The sequence below is a fragment of the Ranitomeya imitator genome, chromosome 2, assembly GCF_032444005.1.
Source record: "Ranitomeya imitator isolate aRanImi1 chromosome 2, aRanImi1.pri, whole genome shotgun sequence".
NCBI classification, from domain to species: domain Eukaryota; kingdom Metazoa; phylum Chordata; class Amphibia; order Anura; family Dendrobatidae; genus Ranitomeya; species Ranitomeya imitator.
Genome location: NC_091283.1, coordinates 37,228,076 through 37,250,453, shown reverse-complemented (window position 1 = coordinate 37,250,453; position 22,378 = coordinate 37,228,076). Strand labels below are relative to the sequence as shown.

The window sequence follows — 22,378 nt, the reverse complement described above, 5'->3', positions numbered from 1 at the left end:
GGCGAAATTTTAACCCCGCGCGTTCCAATTCACCAAACAATTTTGCCCCTTTCTACATAATGGGGAAAAGTGAACGGAAAAGTGTTGGAGGCAAACTGACAGCTGCCAGATGTGAACAAGGGGGACTTAAAGAGTGAGAGCGATGGCGCCAAAGAGTATATACCGTACAGATGCTAAGGTGGGACCCCGACATGGGATACTCACCACACACGGGCATATGAACACACACACAAAATGCGCCACACACTACCACGTGCTTGAACACATATACCACCCTCAGCACACATTTCACCACACATACACCAACCTCGCCACATAAAAGTCGAAACACAAAAGTCGCCACGCAAAACTCGCCATGCCTAAAATTCGCCACGTGCAAAATTCGCCACATGCAACACTTGGCTCACGCAAAACTCGCCACATGTGCAAAAACTCACCTCATGGAAAACTCGCCACACGCAAAACTTGCACACGCGGAAAAATTGCCACATGCACAAAAGTTGCAACACATGCAAAAATTGCCTCACACAAAACTTGCACATACTCAAATCGCACTACACATAAAACTCGCCACTCGCAAAACTCGCCATGCGCAAAACTTGCTGCACACAACTTGCTACACTAACCTGTCACATGCAACTCGACACACAAAAAGTTGCTACACGCATGTCGCCACACAAAACTCATGTCACAAAAGTCGCTGCATGCATGTCGCCACACGCAACTCAACACACACACTTGACACATGAAACTCACCCTAAAACACACACAAGTCTGGAATTATCCTTCAAAAATAAAAATCTGATTAATAAGCAGACAAACTACAAGAGCAACAAATGTACCATATAGGAAATACAGCAGCTGTCAGTCACATGACCTGTCTATTATGTGTATGTGTGAGCTGATATATACTGCCAGGGGGAGGGCTTCCTGTTGGCTGGGGATTTATCAGGCTGCCAATTTAGCTTACAAATACTGAGGTAAAAATACTGACCAAATAACGTGTGAACGCGGTCTAATACAGGAGGAGATGACACATAGATATATACTATATACAGGAGAGATGACACACAGATATATACTATATACAGGAGAGATGACACACAGGTATATACTATATACAGTAGGAGATGACATGCAGGTATATATTATATACAGGAGGAGATGACACACAGGTATATACTATATGCAGGGGGGATGACACACAGATATATACTATATACAGCGGAGATGACACACATATATATACTATATACAGGAGAGATGACACACAGGTATATACTATATACAGGAGGAGATGACATACAGGTATATACTATATACAGGAGGAGATGACACACAGGTATATACTATATACAGGAGGAGATGACATACAGGTACATACTATATACAGGAGGAGATGACATACAGGTATATACTATATACAGGAGGAAATGACACACAGGTATGTATTATATACAGGAGGAGTTGACATACAGGTATATACTATATGTAGGAGGAGATGACATACTGGTATATACTATATACAGGAGGAGATGACATACAGGTATATACTATATGCAGGAGGAGAAGACACACAGGTATATACTATATACAGGAGGAGATGACATACAGGTATATACTATATATAGGAGGAGATGACATACAGGTATATACTATATATAGGAGGAGATGACACACAGGTATATACTATATACAGGAGGAGATGACATACAGGTATATACTATATATAGGAGGAGATGACATACAGGTAAATACTATATATAGGAGATGACACACAGGTATATACTATATACAGGAGGAGATGACACACAGGTATATACGTAGCATCTCCATTTTTCGTGATCTGGGGATGAGTGAGGGCTTATTGTTTGCTGACATTTTTATTGATACCATTTTGGTGTAGAAATTATCTTTTGATCGCCCATTATTGCATTTTATTGCAATGTAGCAGTGACCAAAAAACATAATTCCTGCATTTTGATTTTTTACGCCATTTAGCAATCGGGTTAATTATTTTTTTATATTGATAGATCTGGTGATTCTGAAAGCGGCGATACCAAATGTGTGTAAATTTGATTTCTTTTTTATTATTGTTTTATTTTCATTGGGGCAAAAGGGGGATGATTTGAACTTTTATTTTTTTTATTGTTTCAATATTTTAAAAACTTTTTTTTACTTTTTGCATGGTTCAATAGTCTCCATTGGAGACTAGAAGCTGCAGAAGTTTGATCGCCTCTGCTACACACAGGCGATGATCAGATCGCCTGTGTGTAGCAGAAATGCTCACTTGTTATGAGCGCCGACCACGAGGTGGCGCTCATAGCAATCTGGCAATGACAACCATAGATGTCTGTTTCAGACTTCTGGTTGTCATGCTGACCCATCGGTAACCCGCGATCATGTAACGGGGTCACGGATGGGTGGGATTTACAATGCGCTTCCGGTAAGCGTGAGTGACAGCGGCATTTAACATGTTAACAGCCACAGGTGGATCGCAATTCCACCCGTGGCTGTTGCAGGCACATGTCAGCTGTATAGATCAGCTGTCATGTGCCCGGAAAGGTGCAGGCTCAGCGCCGGAGCCCGCACCAAACAGAGGGAGTCCAATGTGGGCGTACTATTACACTCAACGTTGGAAAGGGGTTAAATTGCAGGCTGTCCCGCCCAGGGCTCTCAGGAAGGAGTGATCAAAGCCTAGCTTAAAATTAAACCCATAGCTCCCTACAAATCGGCACTGTGGAGTGAATCATACTTTGTGGTGGAACAGTGTGGGCATCATACTGTATGGGGAGGGATCACTGTGAGGACCATGAAAGGGGTACCATACTGCGTGGTAACACGAGTAATATGTCTGTGTGGTGCATATAAAGGACTGAGCGAGGTTAGGGAAGTGGCTGAGGGACAATTTAAAATTGCCCATGTGCTCCTCAGTATACGCATCACTAAAGTTGAAGGGGACCTGCGCGGTCCTCATTGTGGTGTAGACCCTGAAACAGCCAATAACCACTAGAACTGAAGGAGTTTCAAGTATATCACAGTCATGTGATCTAATCTTTTTTTCCTGCGGGATTGTGTGTGTAGCAGAGTTGTACAAGTGCTTCTCACTAAATTAGAATATCATCAAAAAGTTAATTTATTTCAGTTCTTCAATACAAAAAGTGAAACTCATATATAGAGTCATTACAAACAGTGATCTATTCAAGTGTTTATTTCTGTTAATGTTGATGATTATGGCTTACATCCAATGAAAACCCAAAAGTAATTATCTCAGTAAATTCGAATAATTAACAAAAAAACACCTGCAAAGGCTTCCTAAGCATTTAAAAAGGTCCCTTAATCTGTTTCACTAGGTCCCACAATCATGGGGAAGACTGCTGACCTGACAGATGTCCAGAAGGCAGTCATTGACACACTCCACAAGGAGGGTAAGCCACAAAAGGTCATTGCTAAAGAAGCTGATTGTTCACAGAGTGCTGTATCAAAGCATATTAATGGAAAGTTGAGTGGAAGGAACAAGTGTGGTAGAAAAATGTTCACAAGCAACAGGGATAACCGCAGCCTTGGAAGGATTGCTAAGGAAAGGCCATTCAGAGATTTGTGGGAGATTCACAAGGAGTGGACTACTGCTGGAGTCATTGCTTCAAGAGCCACCACACACAGACGTGTCCAGGACATGGGCTACAAGTGTCGCATTCCTTGTGTCAGCCACTCATGATCAATAGACAACGCCAGAAGCGTCTTACCTGAGCCAAGGAGAAAAAGAACTGGACTGTTGTCAGTGGTCCAACGTGTTGTGTTCAGATTAAAGTAAATTTTGCATTTCATTTGGAAATCAAGGTCCCAGAGTCTGGAGGAAGAGTGGAGGCCACAATCCAAGCTGCTGGAGGTCTAGTGTGAAGTCTCCACAATCAGTGATGGTTTGGGGGGCCGTGTCATCTGCTGGTGTAGGTCCACTGTGTTTTATTAAGACCAAAGTCAGCGCAGCCGTCTAGCAGGACATTTTAGAGCCCTCCATGCTTCCCTCTGCCAACAAGCTTTTCGGAGATTTCATTCTCCAGCAGGACTTGGTCCCTGTCCACACTGCCAAAAGTACCAATATCTGGTTTAAAAATAACAGTATCACTGGGCTTGATTGGCAGCAGAATCCCCTGACCTAAACTCCATAGAGAATCTATAGGGTTTTGTCAAGAGGAAGATGAGAGACACCAGACCCAACAATGCAGACGAGCTGAAGGCTGCTATCAAAGCAACCTGGGCTTCCATAACCCCTCAGCAGTGCCACAGGCTGATCACCTCCATGCCACTCCGCATTGATGCAGTAATTGATGCAAAAGGAGTCCCGACCAAGTACTGAGTGCATTTACTGAACATACATTTCAGTAGGCCAACATTTCGGATTTTAAAATCATTTTTCAAACTGACATTGTAAAGTATTCTAATTTCCTGAGATAATGACTTTTGGGTTTTAATTGGCTGTAAGCCATAATCATCAACATTAACAGAAATAAACACTTGAAATAGTTCACTCTGTTTGTAATGACTGTAAATAATATATGAGTTTCACTTTTTGTATTGTAGAAATGAAAATATTTAACTTTTTGATCATATTCTAATTTAGTGAGAAAAACTTGTATGTACAGCGGGTGGAATAAGTATTGAACATGGCACTAACGTTCTAAGTAAATCTATTTCTAAAGGTGCTATTGACATGAAATTCTTACAAGTCAGTAACAACGCATCCTATCCACACAGGCAAAGAAATCAGACCATACATGTTCATAAATTAAGTTATGTGAGAAATATACCGTGATAAACACGCTTACTGAAAATATAATCCATATTTTGTACAAAAGGCTTTGTTGGTGAAGACAGCTTCAAAATGCATCTTGTATGGAGAAACTAGTAGCAGGCATTGCTCTGGTGTGATTTTGGCCATTCTTCCACACACACTCTCTTCACATCCTGAAGGTCCCGTGGGCTCCTTCTATGAACTGAGATTTAGTTCCTTCCATACATTTTCTATTGGATTCAGGTCCGGTGTTCGGCTCAGCTATTCTAGCAGCTTTATTTTCTTTTTCTGAAACCAATTGAGAGTTTCCTTAGCTGTTTGTTTGGCATCATTGTCTTGCTGATATGTCCACCCTTGTTTCATCTTCATCATCCTGGTAGATGGCAGCAGATTTTCTCAAGAATATCTCAGCACAGTTATTTAGCCATGTCTAAATTTTGTTGAGCATATTGTAAACGCGCTTGAACATGCATTACTTGTAGCTCTCCACAGATGGTTACTGACTATTGGACAACTCTTCCAATAACCTGGTCATGGCTGGTCATGGTGAAATTATGTTCCTTCCATTTCTGCAATATGGCCCCCAACAGTGCTCACCTTCAGTAGTTTAGAAATTCTTCTGTAACCAATTACATCAGTATGTTTTGCAACAATAAGGTTGTGTCAGCCTTGAGACAGCTCCCTGGTTTTACCCATCATGAGATGTTTTTGTGTGGCAACTTGATAATGAGACCCAATTTCATAGGCCATCAGATAAACCAGCTGATATAATTTTTCACTAAGTGACAGGATTGTTTTCTAATCACTGACAGATTTCAGCTGGTGTCATGACTTTCCAGAGGTTTTTTGCACCTCTCTTTCTTCACATGTTCAATACTTTTTCCCCATTTCATTTTTCATTTTTACACAAAACCGAACTAAAAGGGGTACTCAGAAGAAATTAAAAAAAATGTGTACTGTCCCTGCCCTCATAAACTTTAAAGATGCATGACCTGTTTCCTGCTAGTAGCCCTTCAGCAAAGGAGACATTATCAGGGGGCAGGCTGCTATTAGAAGCCTGTCCTAGCCATGCCCCCTAATCTCCTAGTATAGTGAAGGAGACATTATCAGTGGGCTGGCTGATACTAGCAGGAAGCAGGCCAAACCCACTCATCTTTGACTGCAAAACGGGAGACATTATCTGGGGCTAGCATAACAGGAGCTGCTCTTCACTGCTCACTCCTCCCAGCTGGGACATTACAGCAGTGTGCAGCTCCATGCTGTTACTATTAGCCAGTCTCCTGATAATAACTGATTCTCTGCATAGAACAGGGGTCATGACCATGCCCACTCTTCTCATGCTGGCTGTTCCTCACAGTGGGTACCTAAACACTGGTGTATGACTTATAGTCCCAAATGGGAGGGGAGAGCAGTGAGGAGCAGCTCCTGTCACACTGAATTACAAGTGTTTTAAAGATGATAAAACTGCACTGAGCATCTCATCTTTATAGTTTGAGGGCAGGGGCAATAGAACATCTTTTTTATCTCACCAGAGAACTCCTTTAATTTACGGACATCCATAGATGATTTCTTTGCCTGTGTGGATTGGATGGGTTGTTAGATAGATAGATAGAAGAGTCATATATAAGGTGTATTTTGGCCGCAGTGTCAGTCGAAATCTGTCAGGCTGGACACATAAGTATAACAGCAGTGAGGAGCAGCTCCTGTCACACTGAATTACAAGTGTTTTAAAGATAATAAAACTGCACTGAGCATCTCATCTTTATAGTTTGATGGCAGGGGCAATAGAACATTTTTTTTTAATCTCACCAGAGTACTTCTTTAATTTACGGACATCCATAGATGGGTAGATAGATAGATAGATAGATAGATAGATAGATAGATAGATAGATAGATAGATAGATAGACAGATAGATAGAAGAGTCATATATAAGGTGTATTTTGGCCGCAGTATCAGTCAGAGTCTGTCAGGCCGGACACATAAGTATCACAGCAGTGAGGAATGTCGGACCCCGGTGAGAGGTCGGTGTTTCTGTGTTACCAGACCCTTCTTGCAGGTAAACTGTAATTGGTAATAAATTGCTTCCGTCCCCTGATTTGGCCTAATACATTAATAGGATCCTCCATGATAAGTGTTGGTTGAGGCCTCTGGGATGATGGGAGTTATTGTGCAGGATGGGTGTGATTACTAACAATACAAAATACAATCATAGGAAAAAGTTCACTGCAGATAGACCTCCATCTATAGATAGGGAAAATGTAATGACAGTAAATTCCTGATATATACCCAGGAGACGCGTTACTTTCTTCACCAGCAACGTGCTGGGAGTTATAGTTCTATGTTTCAGAACCTGTTTTTTTCATTCTTAGTTGCTACGACATCTTACAGTAGATAGGGCGGCGCTGCTTTCATTGGATCAAATCTATGTTTTGGCTCAATACAAAATGAATAATGGAATTTCCATGCAGTTTCTGCAGAATATATAAGAGTAATAATAGTGTGTAAATAAATATATAGATGGATAGTATATACAAGTAACACATGACTCAGGCATGATGATGATGAGGATGATGATGGTGTGGCCTGGCTCCTACACTCCATAAAGTACAGTCACCGCTAATTACCAGTCGTGATGATATAGATGTAAGGTGCTGTCAGCGGTAAAAGAAGAATCTGACATTTTATAGGGGAAGGGAGGCGACTGCTGGGGTGACACCGTAAATCAGAGGACACATACAGCAGGCGGCACTGAATCTGCCACAAACCGGGTTATTACAACCCCCATCGGATTAACTGATTTACAGCATGTGTCAGAGAGGAAAGGACAGACAGGAAGATAAAGCGACAGGACGGGATACAAGAGGAGAGATAGAGAGATACAGAGATAATAGATAGATAATAAATAGATAATAAATAGATAGAGAGATAGATAGATAGATAGATAGATAGATAGATAGATAGATAGATAGATAGATAGATAGAAAAATAGATAGATAGATAATAGATATATAATAGATAGATAATAGATAGATAATAGATAGATAACAGATAGATAGATAATAGATATATGATAGATAGATAGATAGATAGATAGATAGATAGATAGATAGATAGATAGATAATAGATAGACAGAAGATTGCTAGATATAGATAATAGATAGATACTAGATATATAATAGATACATGATAGATAGATAGATGATAGATAGATAGATAGATAGATAGATAGAGATAGATAATAGATAGATAGAGATAGATAATAGATAGATAGATAGATAGATAGATAGATAGATAGATAGATAGATAGATAGATAGATAGAGATAGATAGATAATAGATAGATAATAGATAGATAGAGATAGATAATAGATAGATAGATAGATAGAGATAGATAATAGATAGATAATAGATAGATGATAGATAGATAAATATATAGCTACATAAAAGATAGATAGATAGATAGATAGATAGATAGATAGATAGATAGATAAATGATATATAATACATACATAATAGATAGATAATAGATAGGCAGATATATAAATACGATAGATAGATAGATAGATAGATAGATAGATAGATAGATAGATAAAAGATATACAGTATAATAGATAATAGATAGATAATGGATAGATAATAGATAGATAGACAATAGATAGATAATAGATAGGTAGATATATAAATACGACAGCTAGATAATAGATATACAGTATAATAGATAATAGATAGATAGATAGATAGATAGATAGATAGATAGATAGATAGATAGATAGATAATGGATAGATAATAGATAGGTAGATATATAAATACGATAGCTAGATAATAGATATACAGTATAATAGATAATAGATAGACAGATAATGGATAGATAATAGACACATGGATATATAATACAGTCCCTGTGCAGTTTACCCCCGGACCCCACACCAGACACTCGCAGGGACTCACCCACAGGTAGAAGGTCAGGGCCTCTCGGCTGTCGTGCAGTGGGAGGATGAGGATGGTATACGCCACGTGTGCAGCCATACAGGTGGTGTGTTAGGAGATGACATGTAATAAATGTCTGTACACTGCGGTGGGCTCCATACACACAGAGCTGTGGTCACGTACACGTATGCCCCTGTGTGCAGCTGTACACCGGTGGGTGTGAGTATACACTCCCTCGGAGCTGCAGGCGTGCCGCTGTATCTACCTGTTTAACCTCCCAGCCTCCGCCTCTCTCCAGACTTTGTGTGGTTGCCTCTTGTCTCCCTTCTTTTTGTTCTTCCTTCTCCTCTTTCCGCTCTGTGCTCCCTCATCCCCTGGTATTACCTGTGTGCCTGCACCTGCTCCTGGCGGAAGCTTTGGTGTCGTCCCCCCAGGTGACCCCTTTGCCCACTCCCCACAGTGGAGCAGCACAGACTTGTCCGCCTGGAGCTTCCCCACAGCCGTCCCGTGTGAATAGAGAAGTTATGTGAGTGGAGCTGACACTCCCCAGTCAGCGCTCATTCCCACGCCTCCCTCATCTGTCAGCTCCGGCACCCACCCTCTGTGCGGGACACAGGCCTCAGAGATGAGGGGGACCATGATGAAAACAAGGAGAAAATGGAAAGGATCGAGCGTCACAATACAAAGAACAGTCCAGAACATTCCGCCGCACATGGAAAACTGTGTACAAGCAATGGCACCTGTGTAGAAAGACATAGCTGAGCGGGTGCAGAGGAGGGCGAGCAGGGAAAACCACAGACTAAAGAACTGCGCACTTACAGGAATGGACAAATACACCTACCTGGGCCTGGAAATTCATTTATCAGGGAACTTCAAACAAGCCATAGAAATCCTTAACGTCAAAGCTCACAGAACTTTCTATGGAATCTAAAGGAAACTCTACCATCAGAAGCCACCAGTAAGGGTCTGGCTAAAACTCTTCGATGCCATGATTGCTCAAAACCTCTTGTATGGGAGTGAAGTCTGGGGCCCTGAAACATACCTAGACTTGTCGAGATGGGATTCCAGTCCAACAGAAATATTCCACCTGAAATTCTGTAAGCACCTTCTCCAGGTCCATCGGTGCACCACCATCAGTGCCTATCAGGATGAGCTGGGCATTTTACCTCTACACCTAGTAGTTCTGAAGAGAGCGCAGTTCTTCCAGGCTCACCTATATAGTACCAATCCAAGTTCTCATCATCATAAAGTCATGCTACATATAGGTGGTCCACATGAACCAGGGCTCCTGGAACCACTCACCCGAACCCAACCAGACCAAAACACCAAAATAGCAGCCTGACAAGATGGTAGACGAGGGTAAGGAGAGGTACATCAGAGACTGGAGGAACAATATCATCACCTCCCAGAAACTGGTCATGTACCGGAGTCTACATACAGAGAGTCTACAGACTGGCCCCATATCTGGAGAAACACCTGGATCCCAGAGACCGCAGGATCCTAATGTAGTATAAACTCAGTGCCCACAATTTGACCAATCAAGCTAACTCTTATTGGTCTCTCCTCCTTGTGCTTGGCTGATAACCCCTCCCCCGAGGAACAGCATTGCTGGAAAATAAGAACATACAAAGGTTGTAACAGAGTAAGCAAACATTCGAGTACCAAAATGGTGGTTTCAGATGTTTGCGCGGGGCCTCTTTTGTTGTACGTACATCACTTACTAGATAGTCAAAACACACTGTTAACATGGGCATTAATGATGGACACTGCTGGTTACCGTGTTGTAATCGATCCCGCTCGTCAGCGTGTGGCGCCGTATGCGTTGCTCCTGGCGTGTGAGGCGCACCGTGGAGTTGACGTCATTGTTGATGCTCTGGGAACGGGTGACAGTCTTTGACCCTGCCAGACAGAGAGAACGGCATTACTTGTGGGTTTTCACCCCCCGCCTCCATGGCACCAGACCGAGAGCTGTTCTTTTAAGAAGGACGTTTATTATAAGAGGCTTGATATTCCTCTTTCAGTAATTAATGTTTTGATCTCTCCATCTGTTCCCATCTTATGAACCTGCATCTGTTCTGATGAAATTAAGAGTTCACTCCAGGGCCGGGCACAGACAGATTTTCATCTCTAGGACGCGGTGGTACAGGGACTGGTAATTTTATCACCATATTTCGTCATATATGTCTGACTATATACAAAATCTGCACGTTCTGCATATACGGAGCGTCTAGGACGAGAGCAAAGGATTACACTGTAGAAAACTCTTATCTGTGAGAAGTATTATATATATATATATATATATATATAGGAGTTTTCTGCTTCTGAATGCAAAATTGAATGCTTCCATTCAGTGACATCAAGGTCAAAAAAGTAGATGTGTTTTTAAAAATTATTTATTAAGGAAAATTTGTAAAATCTCTTTAAAAATTTAGATGGATGATAGATAATAGATAGATAATAGATGGATCGATAGATAATAGATAGCAAGATAGGTAGGTAGATAATGGAAAGATAGATAGATAATAGATAGATAGATAGATAGATAGATAGATAGATAGACACAGACAGACAGATAGATAGATAGATAGATAGATAATAGATAGATAACAGACAAATAGATAGATGATAGATAATAGATAGATAGATAACAGACAGATAGATAGATGATAGATAACAGATAGATACTAGATAGATAGATAGATAAGATACATAAAATAGATGGATAGATAATAGATAGATAGATGATAGATAGCTAGATAATAGATAGATAGATAGATAGATAGATAGATAGGTAATAGAGAGATAATAGATAGAGAGATAATAGACAGATAATAGATAGATAATAGAGATATAGATAATAGAGAGATAATAGAGAAATAATAGATAGATAAGTAGACAGATAGAGATAAGACCCCAATTCTTACTGCTGTGTAAATTGTAAAGAAAACTAAAAATGTAATTATTTTGAACTCTCTTATATCCGTATTTTATTCACCACAGAACATAGAACAGATCAGACGTTAAACATCTGGCAGCAATAGATCTCAAAAAAGCTAGGATGGATAAGAAAAGGCTGGAAAAGTAAGCGATGCTAAAGAAGAACAGCTGGAGGGAGATTTTAAAACTAAGTCACATGACTGTATAAAAACACAGGTGAGAGAGGCAGAGTCTCTCAGAAGCAAAGATGGTGAGAGGTCACCAATCTGTGAACCACTGCATCTAAAAATTGTGGAACGATTTCAGAAAATGTAAAATTGCAAAGACTTTGAATATTCCACCATCTGAAGGATATAATACCATCAAACGAGTCAGAGATTCTGGAGAAATCCATGTGTACAAGGAAAGAGACCAATGGTCAGTATTGAATGCTCGTGATCTATCGGGCCTCAGGTGGCACAGTCAGGGCCGCCATCAGGGCATTACGGCCGTGACTGGCGTATGGGGCCCGGTGGGCAGAGTGGCCCGCATTGGGCCCCGTCTCATCTGTTCACCGGGCACCTACCGGCAGCCGCAGGCAAAACCGGGCCCTTATTGGCGCTGCAGCTGTTTAACGCTATTGATGTGCGGGCCTGCGCCCGCACGTCAATAGTTAACAGCCGCCAGCCAATCTGAGGCTGGCAGCTGACGTCAGCCGCAGCGTGCATGTCACCGGCGTCTGACGTCATTGTCAGTCGCCGGCGAGTGCGCGCTTCAGCTGTGTGGAGAGAGCTTTGCCCGCCGCAGGAGCGTGGTCAGGTGAGAAGAACTTTTTTTTTTATTGAGAGCGGCGATCTGGGGGGCCCAAAGCAGAATGCTGGACACAGGGGCAGAAAGCTGGACACAGGGGCAGAAAGCTGAACACAGGGGCAGAACGCTGAACACAGGGGCAGAACGCTGGACACAGGGGCAGAACTCTGGACACAGGGGCACAACGCTGGAGACAGGGGCACAACGCTGGACACAGGGGCAGAACGCTGGACACAGGGGCAGAACGCTGGACACAAGGCCAGAACGCTGGACACAGGGGCAGAATGCTGGACACGGGCAGAACGCTGGACACAGGGGCAGAACGCTGGACACGGGCAGAACGCTGGAGACAGGGGCAGAAAGTTGGACACAGGGGCAGAACGATGGACACAGGGGCAGAACGCTGGACTCAGGGGCAGAACGCTGGGCAGAACGCTGGACACAGGGGCAGAACGCTGGATACAGGGGCAGAACGCTGGATACAGAGGCAAAACGATGGACACAGGGGCAGAAAGCTGGACACAGGGGCAGAAAGCTGGACACAGGGGCAAAACGCTGGACACAGGGGCAGAAAGCTGGACACAGGGGCAGAAAGCTGGACACAGGGGCAGCAAGCTGGACACAGGGGCAGAACGCTGGACACAGGGGCAGAAAGCTGTAGACAGGGGCAGAAAGCTGGACACAGGGGCAGAATGCTGGACACAGGGGCAGAACGCTGGACACAGCCCTTGATAGGGCGTTGATCCAGGGAACTAGTCTAATTGCCGTATGTGGAGTCGGGAAGGAATTTTTTTCCCCAATGTGGAGCTTAGTATTTGCCACATGGGTTTTTTTGCCTTCCTCTGGATCAACATGTTAGGGCATGTTAGGTTAGGCTATGGGTTGAACTAGATGGACTTAAAGTCTTCCTTCAACCTTAATAACTATGTTACTATGTTTTCTCTGGGCCAAAAATGATTTACTGTATACAGGACAGAAGCAAAATGGAAAACTGTTATGTGGTCTGATGAATCAAAATGTGAAATTCTTTCTGCAAACCACGAAGGTGTCTCCTTTAAAATCAAGAGGAGAGGGACCATCCAGCTTGTTATCGAGGAGAGGGACCATCCAGCTTGTTATCAGCACACACTTTTGCATCTCTGATGGTTGGGGCTGCATTAGTGCTTATGGCAGGGGCAGCTTACTTATGAAAAACGCCATCAATGCTGAGCATTATATAAAGATGTCAGAGCAACATCTGCTCCATCCAGATTACATTTATTTCAAGGAAGACCTTGTATATTTAAGCAAGACAATGGTAAACCACATACTGTATCCTTCACCACAGCATGGATCCACAGGAGAAGAGTTCAGGAGATGATATGGCTGCGTGAAGTCCAGAACTTTCACCAGTAGAAAACATTTGGTGCATTATGAAACGAAAAATCCGGCAAATAAGACCCCGAACTGAGGAGCAACATGTATCCGACACCATATAAGAATGGGACCACATTCCTCTCTCAAAGCTGCACCAATTGTTTCCTCACTTCTCAGACATTTACAGACTTTTGTAAAAAGAGGAGGAGGCCCTGCACAATAATGGACATGGCCCAGACACGACTTCTTTAGATGTGTCTTGGCCATCAATTACTAAAGGTGAAATGTCCAACGTTCTCCTTCTAATCTGTCTCCTGTTGTTAATAAAATTTGGCGAATAGAGATTTTCAGATCATCGCATTCTTACGTTCTTTACATTTTACGCAGCGTCCCAACTTTTTTAGAATTGGATTTGTAGATACATAAAGATAATATGTAGAGAGATAGATCAATGATAGATAACTAGACAGGCAGGTAGATACTTTATAGGTGGGTCAATAGCTAGATGCAGCCACCACTCTTCTATGGATCAGTGATCGTGCATGCTCACTACTGCTCCATTCATACAGGAGACTCTGGGACATTGGCCCATGAGATCAGTGGGGATCCCAGCTGTCGAACTACCGAACTAAACCGTGTCATACAGTATATGTTATTTTTTGGACAATCTTTTTACCATAGTAACCAATGGCCTTCCCACCGGAGAAATTACAAATTCCAGAAACTTTCTAAGGACATTGACAGAAGTCAGACCCCCCACTAGGCATAGAGAAATCCTTCAATACTCCGGTAAAATAATTTTTTTACATGAAGTAATAATCCCCTACATGCTTAGCCCTTTTTCTCTTAATGTACAGATTACACCCAGACAGATGGTGCAGATTAAGGAGGGTTATGATACACGAGTGTCAGCTCAGAGACCGCACAGCGAGGAGAAGGACGGAGGACCTGCAGGAGGATGGATGAGAAGATGGAGAGGAATCTCAAAGATACATGTAGAGAAATACAAGAGATCAAAATGGTAGAAATATGTATAATGGTCCTCACACTTACCCTTCTTCCTTGGCGCAGCTGTGCTTTGAGGGTCTCCTGCTCTCAGCGCTTGGGTAAGCCCCTTCACCAGTCTGGGAAAACTCAGGTATCCACCACTTGAAGCAGTTGCATCTCTAAGAGCCTGTGGGACCCCTGCGAGAATGCTTGGTCCTCGCCAAAGTCCCTCAATATCCTGCACGTTCACCCGGCCACCACCTTCTTCTTCCAGAATGTGGTAGAGGATCCGAAGGCTGCGGAGAAAGCCCCGGGAAGGACAAGGAAAAGCAGCGGAACCAGGGGCCAAAGCTCCATGGAGAGAGGGGCCAACATTGGAAGAAGAGGGGCTGGGGTTACAGAGGGGGGAGGTAGGACAGGACACAAACGATGCTCTCATGATGATGTAAGGTTATCGTAATCGAAACTACCTATCAATTACGTCCTGGGTCTCCGGTGGTCATCTGTCTTTGGCTACTGTTCGAATTTTAGATGTCAGGCTGTTTCTCTGACAAGCAATGAATCCTGTCCACTCAGGGATATATCTATCCTTTACGTCCTGGGTCTTTAGGTGTTTTGTCTCTTTGTATACTGTCTCTATTTTGGATGTAGACTATCTTTGTGACTCTGTGACCCCTGTCCGCTCCGGGTTGTTAGTTGCCCCTTATTACTGCATTTTCCAATATTTCTAACCCCCCTACTTATAAAAATTACCTCAAAGTCCCCTCAAGGCTATGACCCTACACTGTGCCCCACCGGTCGGCCCTCCAGAAGCAGCGTCTTCCCCCACAGATGACGGACCTCGTCTCTAATACGCTCTCGTCTCCCGGCAGTCTGTCTCTAGCTGTCTCTTCTTACTCACACTCTCTCTCCTGCCAGTCTCTTCATCTGTCAGTAGCCGTGTTCCTGGCTCTGCTGTCCCCCTCTGCAGGATTAGCTATGATGGTTGCCTGTCTCTCGCACTTTCTCCTTACTCCTCTGCCCAGTCCCTGGGTCAGTCTATGGGCCAGTTTGCTGTCTCTTCCCCCTCCCTCTTCCCATATAATCTCTGTGATTCTTGCTAAGTCTCTACCTCTTTCTCTTTGTAGCTTGTGATGCTTCCTGTGGTTTTCAGAGACTGTCACATGTGCAAGGGGTTCATTAAACACATGGGACCCTGGACCAGACGGGACCAGAAACATTTCTCATCTCTCAGTCCTTTCGCTCCCCTCCCCCTACTTCACTGTCCCTTTGTCTCAGTCCCCTCTTTGTCCCTCTGTGTCCGTTCTGCCCCTGTTTTCTCCGAATTCACCTGTCATTCTCCTCTTCTCGTACGGTTACAACTTCCGCGTCTTTTTTTCGAATCTCAGTAATAATTATGTGACTTTGTGACGGCAGAGAAAACACATTGCGGACACAATGCATATTTTACATCTCACAGTCTTAAATAGCTGGAAATACAATACAACCACTTGGGTCCGATGCTGTTTTGTATTTTTTTTTTTACACCATATTTTTTAACCCCTCAGAAAATTGAACAGACGTAATTTTTCTCTCGTGGTTTGCTACAGTTGTGTCCAGTCTGTGAGTGTTTAAAGTGATTATATCACTTGCCAAATATATCTATTCTGCCTACCTGATGTAAATCCCGCTGTTCTCCTGAATACGGCGATGTTTTTCTTTTGCTCCTGCTCCTCTCCGTTCCTGAGATATGGCCTCCTCTTTCCTGTATATAAATCTTGTCCTGTTAGGCAAGGGGGCGTGGTCCCAAACTCTTTTTGGGGGCATTTTGTAGATGACCACACCTACTTGCCTAAAAAGGACTAAATTTATATGCAAAAAAAGTGGCCATATCTCAGGAATGGAGAGGAGCAGGAACAAAAGAAAAACAACGTCGGATTCAGGAGAACAGCGGCGTTTACACCAGGTAAAAATACTGTATATATGTTTATGGTAAATGACGAGGTGTTTTAACACATCATCACTACAGCTCCCTTCTCCTGATAGTACTACATGTCCTAGTGACAGGAGGCAATTGCAGCAAATAGCTAAGGAAATTGTTAGGTCAGGAAAGAATATGGACAATTCAGAGACTGCAAGCAGAGATCTTAAAAATGGGAGGAATTGAAATGGAAAAATATATCAGAAAGTAAAGCTGCCTTGGTTCAAGTTGGCTTAGCTCTCAGATGTGTAATCTCCCTGCGTGCAAATATCCGGTGAAAATAAAGATCCTAAGTCCCAGGTGGTAATGTAGGACACTGGATGAAGGGTATTATTATGTCGTTTTTGAGTTTATGAGACTTTACTATGCTTTATTATAGTAGGACATATAAAAAGACTCAACTGTGGAATATAAATTGTTATGTCATCTTATTTTGTAACATGTATGCCACAATATGGTAAATGATCTGTTAGAGGGCGGTAAGGACTGGAAATTGGGAAACACTGCTCTACACTGTGAGGCAGCAAGGGGCAGCTGCAATAATAATGCAGGTGAGGATTTATACTGTGAGGCAGCAGGGGATGCAGCTGCAATCATAGTGCAGATGAGGCTTTATACTGTGAGGCAGCAGGGGATGCAGCTGCAATCATAGTGCAGATGAGGCTTTATACTGTGAGGCAGCAGGGGGTGCAGCTGCAATCATAGTGCAGATGAGGCTTTATACTGTGAGGCAGCGGGGCGTGCAGCTGCAATCATAGTGCAGATGAGGCTTTATACTGTGAGGCAGCAGGTGGTGCAGCTGCAATCATAGTGCAGATGAGGCTTTATACTGTGAGGCAGCAGGGGGTGCAGCTGCAATCATAGTGCAGATGAGGCTTTATACTGTGAGGCAGCAGGGGGTGCAGCTGCAATCATAGTGCAGATGAGGCTTTATACTGTGAGGCAGCAGGGGATGCAGCTGCAATGATAGTGCATATGAGGCTTTATACTGTGAGGCAGCAGGGGATGCAGCTGCAATCATAGTGCAGATGAGGCTTTATACTGTGAGGCAGCAGGGGATGCAGCTGCAATCATAGTGCAGATGAGGCTTTATACCGTGAGGCAGCAGGGAATGCAGCTGCAATCATACTGCATATGAGGCTTTATACTGTGAGGCAGCAGGGGGTGCAGCTGCAATCATAGTGCAGATGAGGCTTTATACTGTGAGGCAGCAGGGGATGCAGCTGCAATCATAGTGCATATGAGGCTTTATACTGTGAGGCAGCAGGGGATGCAGCTGCAATGATAGTGCAGATGAGGCTTTATACTGTGAGGCAGCAGGGGATGCAGCTGCAATCATAGTGCATATGAGGCTTTATACTGTGAGGCAGCAGGGGGTGCAGCTGCAATCATAGTGCAGATGAGGCTTTATACTGTGAGGCAGCAGGGGATGCAGCTGCAATCATAGTGCAGATGAGGTTTTATACCGTGAGGCAGCAGGGGGTGCAGCTGCAATGATAGTGCAGGTGAGGCTTTATACTGTGAGGCAGCAGGGGATGCAGCCGCAATCATAGTGCAGATGAGGCTTCATGCTGTGAGGCAGCTGGGGGCGCAACTGCAATAATAATACAGGTGAGGCTTTATACTGTGAGGCAGCAGGGGGTGCAGCTGCAATCATAGTGCAGATGAGGTTTTATACCGTGAGGCAGCAGGGGGTGCAGCTGCAATCATAGTGCAGATGAGGCTTTATACTGTGAGGCAGCAGGGGGTGCAGCTGCAATCATAGTGCAGATGAGGCTTTATACTGTGAGGCAGCAGGGGATGCAGCTGCAATCATAGTGCAGATGAGGCTTTATACTGTGAGGCAGCAGGGGATGCAGCTGCAATCATAGTGCAGATGGGGTTTTATACCGTGAGGCAGCAGGGGGTGCAGCTGCAATCATAGTGCAGATGAGGCTTTATACTGTGAGGCAGCAGGGGGTGCAGCTGCAATCATAGTGCAGATGAGGCTTTATAATGTGAGGCAGCAGGGGGTGCAGCTGCAATGATAATGCAGATGAGGCTTCATATTGTGAGGCAGCAGGGGGTGCAGCTGCAATGATAATGCAGATGAGGCTTCATATTGTGAGGCAGCAGGGGGTGCAGCTGCGATCATAGTGCAGATGAGGCTTTATACTGTGAGGCAGCAGGGGGTGCAGCTACAATGATAGTGCAGATGAGGCTTTATACTGTGAGGCAGCAGGGGAAGCAGCCGCAATCATAGTGCAGATGAGGCTTTATACTGTGAGGCAGCAGGGGGCGCAGCTGCAATCATAGTGCAGATGAGGCTTTATACTGTGAGGCAGAAGGGGATGCAGCCGCAATCATAGTGCAGATGAGGCTTTATACTGTGAGGCAGCAGGGGATGCAGCTGCAGTCATAGTGCAGATGAGGCTTCATGCTGTGAGGCAGCAGGGGGCGCAACTGCAAAAAAAATACAGGTGAGGCTTTATACTGTGAGGCAGCAGGGGGTGCAGCTGCAATCATAGTGCAGATGAGGTTTTATTCCGTGAGGCAGCAGGGGGTGCAGCTGCAATCATAGTGCAGATGAGGCTTTATACTGTGATGCAGCAGGGGGTGCAGCTGCAATAATAATACAGGTGAGGCTTTATACTGTGAGGCAGCAGGGGGTGCAGCTGCAATAATAATACAGGTGAGGCTTTATACTGTGAGGCAGCAGGGGGTGCAGCTGCAATAATAATACAGGTGAGGCTTTATACTGTGAGGCAGCAGGGGGTGCAGCTGCAATCATAGTGCAGATGAGGCTTCATGCTGTGAGGCAGCAGGAGGCGCAACTGCAATAATAATACAGGTGAGGCTTTATACTGTGAGGCAGCAAGGGATGCAGCCGCAATCATAGTGCAGATGAGGCTTTATACTGTGAGGCAGCAGGGGATGCAGCTGCAATCATAGTGCAGATGAGGCTTTATACTGTGAGGCAGCAGGGGATGCAGCTGTAATCATAGTGCTGATGAGGCTTTATACTGTGAGGCAGCAGGGGGTGCAGCTGCAATCATAGTGCAGATGAGGCTTTATACTGTGAGGCAGCAGGGGATGCAGCTGTAATCAGTGCAGATGAGGCTTTATACTGTGAGGCAGCAGGGGGTGCAGCTGTAATCATAGTGCGGATGAGGCTTTATACTGTGAGGCAGCAGGGGGTGCAGCTGCAATCATAGTGCAGATGAGGCTTTATACTGTGAGGCAGCAGGGGATGCAGCTGTAATCATAGTGCTGATGAGGCTTTATACTGTGAGGCAGCAGGGGATGCAGCTGCAATCATAGTGCAGATGAGGCTTTATACTGTGAGGCAGCAGGGGATGCAGCTGTAATCATAGTGCGGATGAGGCTTTATACTGTGAGGCAGCAGGGGATGCAGCTGCAATCATAGTGCAGATGAGGCTTTATACTGTGAGGCAGCAGGGAGTGCAGCTGCAATCATAGTGCAGATGAGGCTTTATACTGTGAGGCAGCGGGGCGTGCAGCTGCAATCATAGTGCAGATGAGGCTCTATACTGTGAGGCAGCAGGGCGTGCAGCTGCAATCATAGTGCAGATGAGGCTTTATACTGTGAGGCAGCAGGTGGTGCAGCTGCAATCATAGTGCAGATGAGGCTTTATACTGTGAGGCAGCAGGGGGTGCAGCTGCAATCATAGTGCAGATGAGGCTTTATACTGTGAGGCAGCAGGGGGTGCAGCTGCAATCATAGTGCAGATGAGGCTTTATACTGTGAGGCAGCAGGGGATGCAGCTGCAATGATAGTGCAGATGAGGCTTTATACTGTGAGGCAGCAGTGGATGCAGCTGCAATGATAGTGCATATGAGGCTTTATACTGTGAGGCAGCAGGGGGTGCAGCTGCAATCATAGTGCAGATGAGGCTTTATACCGTGAGGCAGCAGGGGATGCAGCTGCAATCATAGTGCAGATGAGGCTTTATACTGTGAGGCAGCAGGGGATGCAGCTGCAATCATAGTGCAGATGAGGCTTTATACCGTGAGGCAGCAGGGAATGCAGCTGCAATCATACTGCATATGAGGCTTTATACTGTGAGGCAGCAGGGGGTGCAGCTGCAATCATAGTGCAGATGAGGCTTTATACTGTGAGGCAGCAGGGGATGCAGCTGCAATCATAGTGCATATGAGGCTTTATACTGTGAGGCAGCAGGGGATGCAGCTGCAATGATAGTGCAGATGAGGCTTTATACTGTGAGGCAGCAGGGGATGCAGCTGCAATCATAGTGCATATGAGGCTTTATACTGTGAGGCAGCAGGGGGTGCAGCTGCAATCATAGTGCAGATGAGGCTTTATACTGTGAGGCAGCAGGGGATGCAGCTGCAATCATAGTGCAGATGAGGTTTTATACCGTGAGGCAGCAGGGGGTGCAGCTGCAATGATAGTGCAGGTGAGGCTTTATACTGTGAGGCAGCAGGGGGTGCAGCTGCAATCATAGTGCAGATGAGGCTTTATACTGTGAGGCAGCAGGGGATGCAGCTGTAATCATAGTGCAGATGAGGCTTTATACTGTGAGGCAGCAGGGGGTGCAGCTGTAATCATAGTGCGGATGAGGCTTTATACTGTGAGGCAGCAGGGGGTGCAGCTGCAATCATAGTGCAGATGAGGCTTTATACTGTGAGGCAGCAGGGGATGCAGCTGTAATCATAGTGCTGATGAGGCTTTATACTGTGAGGCAGCAGGGGATGCAGCTGCAATCATAGTGCAGATGAGGCTTTATACTGTGAGGCAGCAGGGGATGCAGCTGTAATCATAGTGCGGATGAGGCTTTATACTGTGAGGCAGCAGGGGATGCAGCTGCAATCATAGTGCAGATGAGGCTTTATACTGTGAGGCAGCAGGGGGTGCAGCTGCAATCATAGTGCAGATGAGGCTTTATACTGTGAGGCAGCGGGGCGTGCAGCTGCAATCATAGTGCAGATGAGGCTCTATACTGTGAGGCAGCAGGGCGTGCAGCTGCAATCATAGTGCAGATGAGGCTTTATACTGTGAGGCAGCAGGTGGTGCAGCTGCAATCATAGTGCAGATGAGGCTTTATACTGTGAGGCAGCAGAGGGTGCAGCTGCAATCATAGTGCAGATGAGGCTTTATACTGTGAGGCAGCAGGGGGTGCAGCTGCAATCATAGTGCAGATGAGGCTTTATACTGTGAGGCAGCAGGGGATGCAGCTGCAATGATAGTGCAGATGAGGCTTTATACTGTGAGGCAGCAGTGGATGCAGCTGCAATGATAGTGCATATAAGGCTTTATACTGTGAGGCAGCAGGGGGTGCAGCTGCAATCATAGTGCAGATGAGGCTTTATACCGTGAGGCAGCAGGGGATGCAGCTACAATCATAGTGCAGATGAGGCTTTATACTGTGAGGCAGCAGGGGATGCAGCTGCAATCATAGTGCAGATGAGGCTTTATACCGTGAGGCAGCAGGGAATGCAGCTGCAATCATACTGCATATGAGGCTTTATACTGTGAGGCAGCAGGGGGTGCAGCTGCAATCATAGTGCAGATGAGGCTTTATACTGTGAGGCAGCAGGGGATGCAGCTGCAATCATAGTGCATATGAGGCTTTATACTGTGAGGCAGCAGGGGATGCAGCTGCAATGA

At 44.7% G+C, this 22,378-nt stretch overlaps 1 protein-coding gene across 2 annotated transcripts in view; it reads right to left on the bottom strand.

Annotated features, from left to right (window-relative positions):
* The window catches only part of LOC138661655 (suppressor APC domain-containing protein 2-like), a 36,932-nt gene extending 21,106 nt beyond the window's left edge, over positions 1-15,826 (bottom strand). The window contains exons 1-3 of one of the 2 annotated variants that reach the window (XM_069746492.1): positions 15,691-15,826; positions 14,856-15,178; positions 10,498-10,619 (exon numbers count right to left, since the gene is read on the bottom strand). In XM_069746492.1, the coding sequence (XP_069602593.1) occupies positions 10,498-10,619; positions 14,856-15,178; positions 15,691-15,716 (471 nt within the window). In that variant the 5' untranslated portion in view covers positions 15,717-15,826. Of the gene's footprint in view, positions 1-10,497; positions 10,620-14,855 lie in introns of both variants that reach the window. The other variant, XM_069746491.1, reaches the window with a different exon arrangement.
* Positions 15,827-22,378: the final 6,552 nt, after the last annotated feature.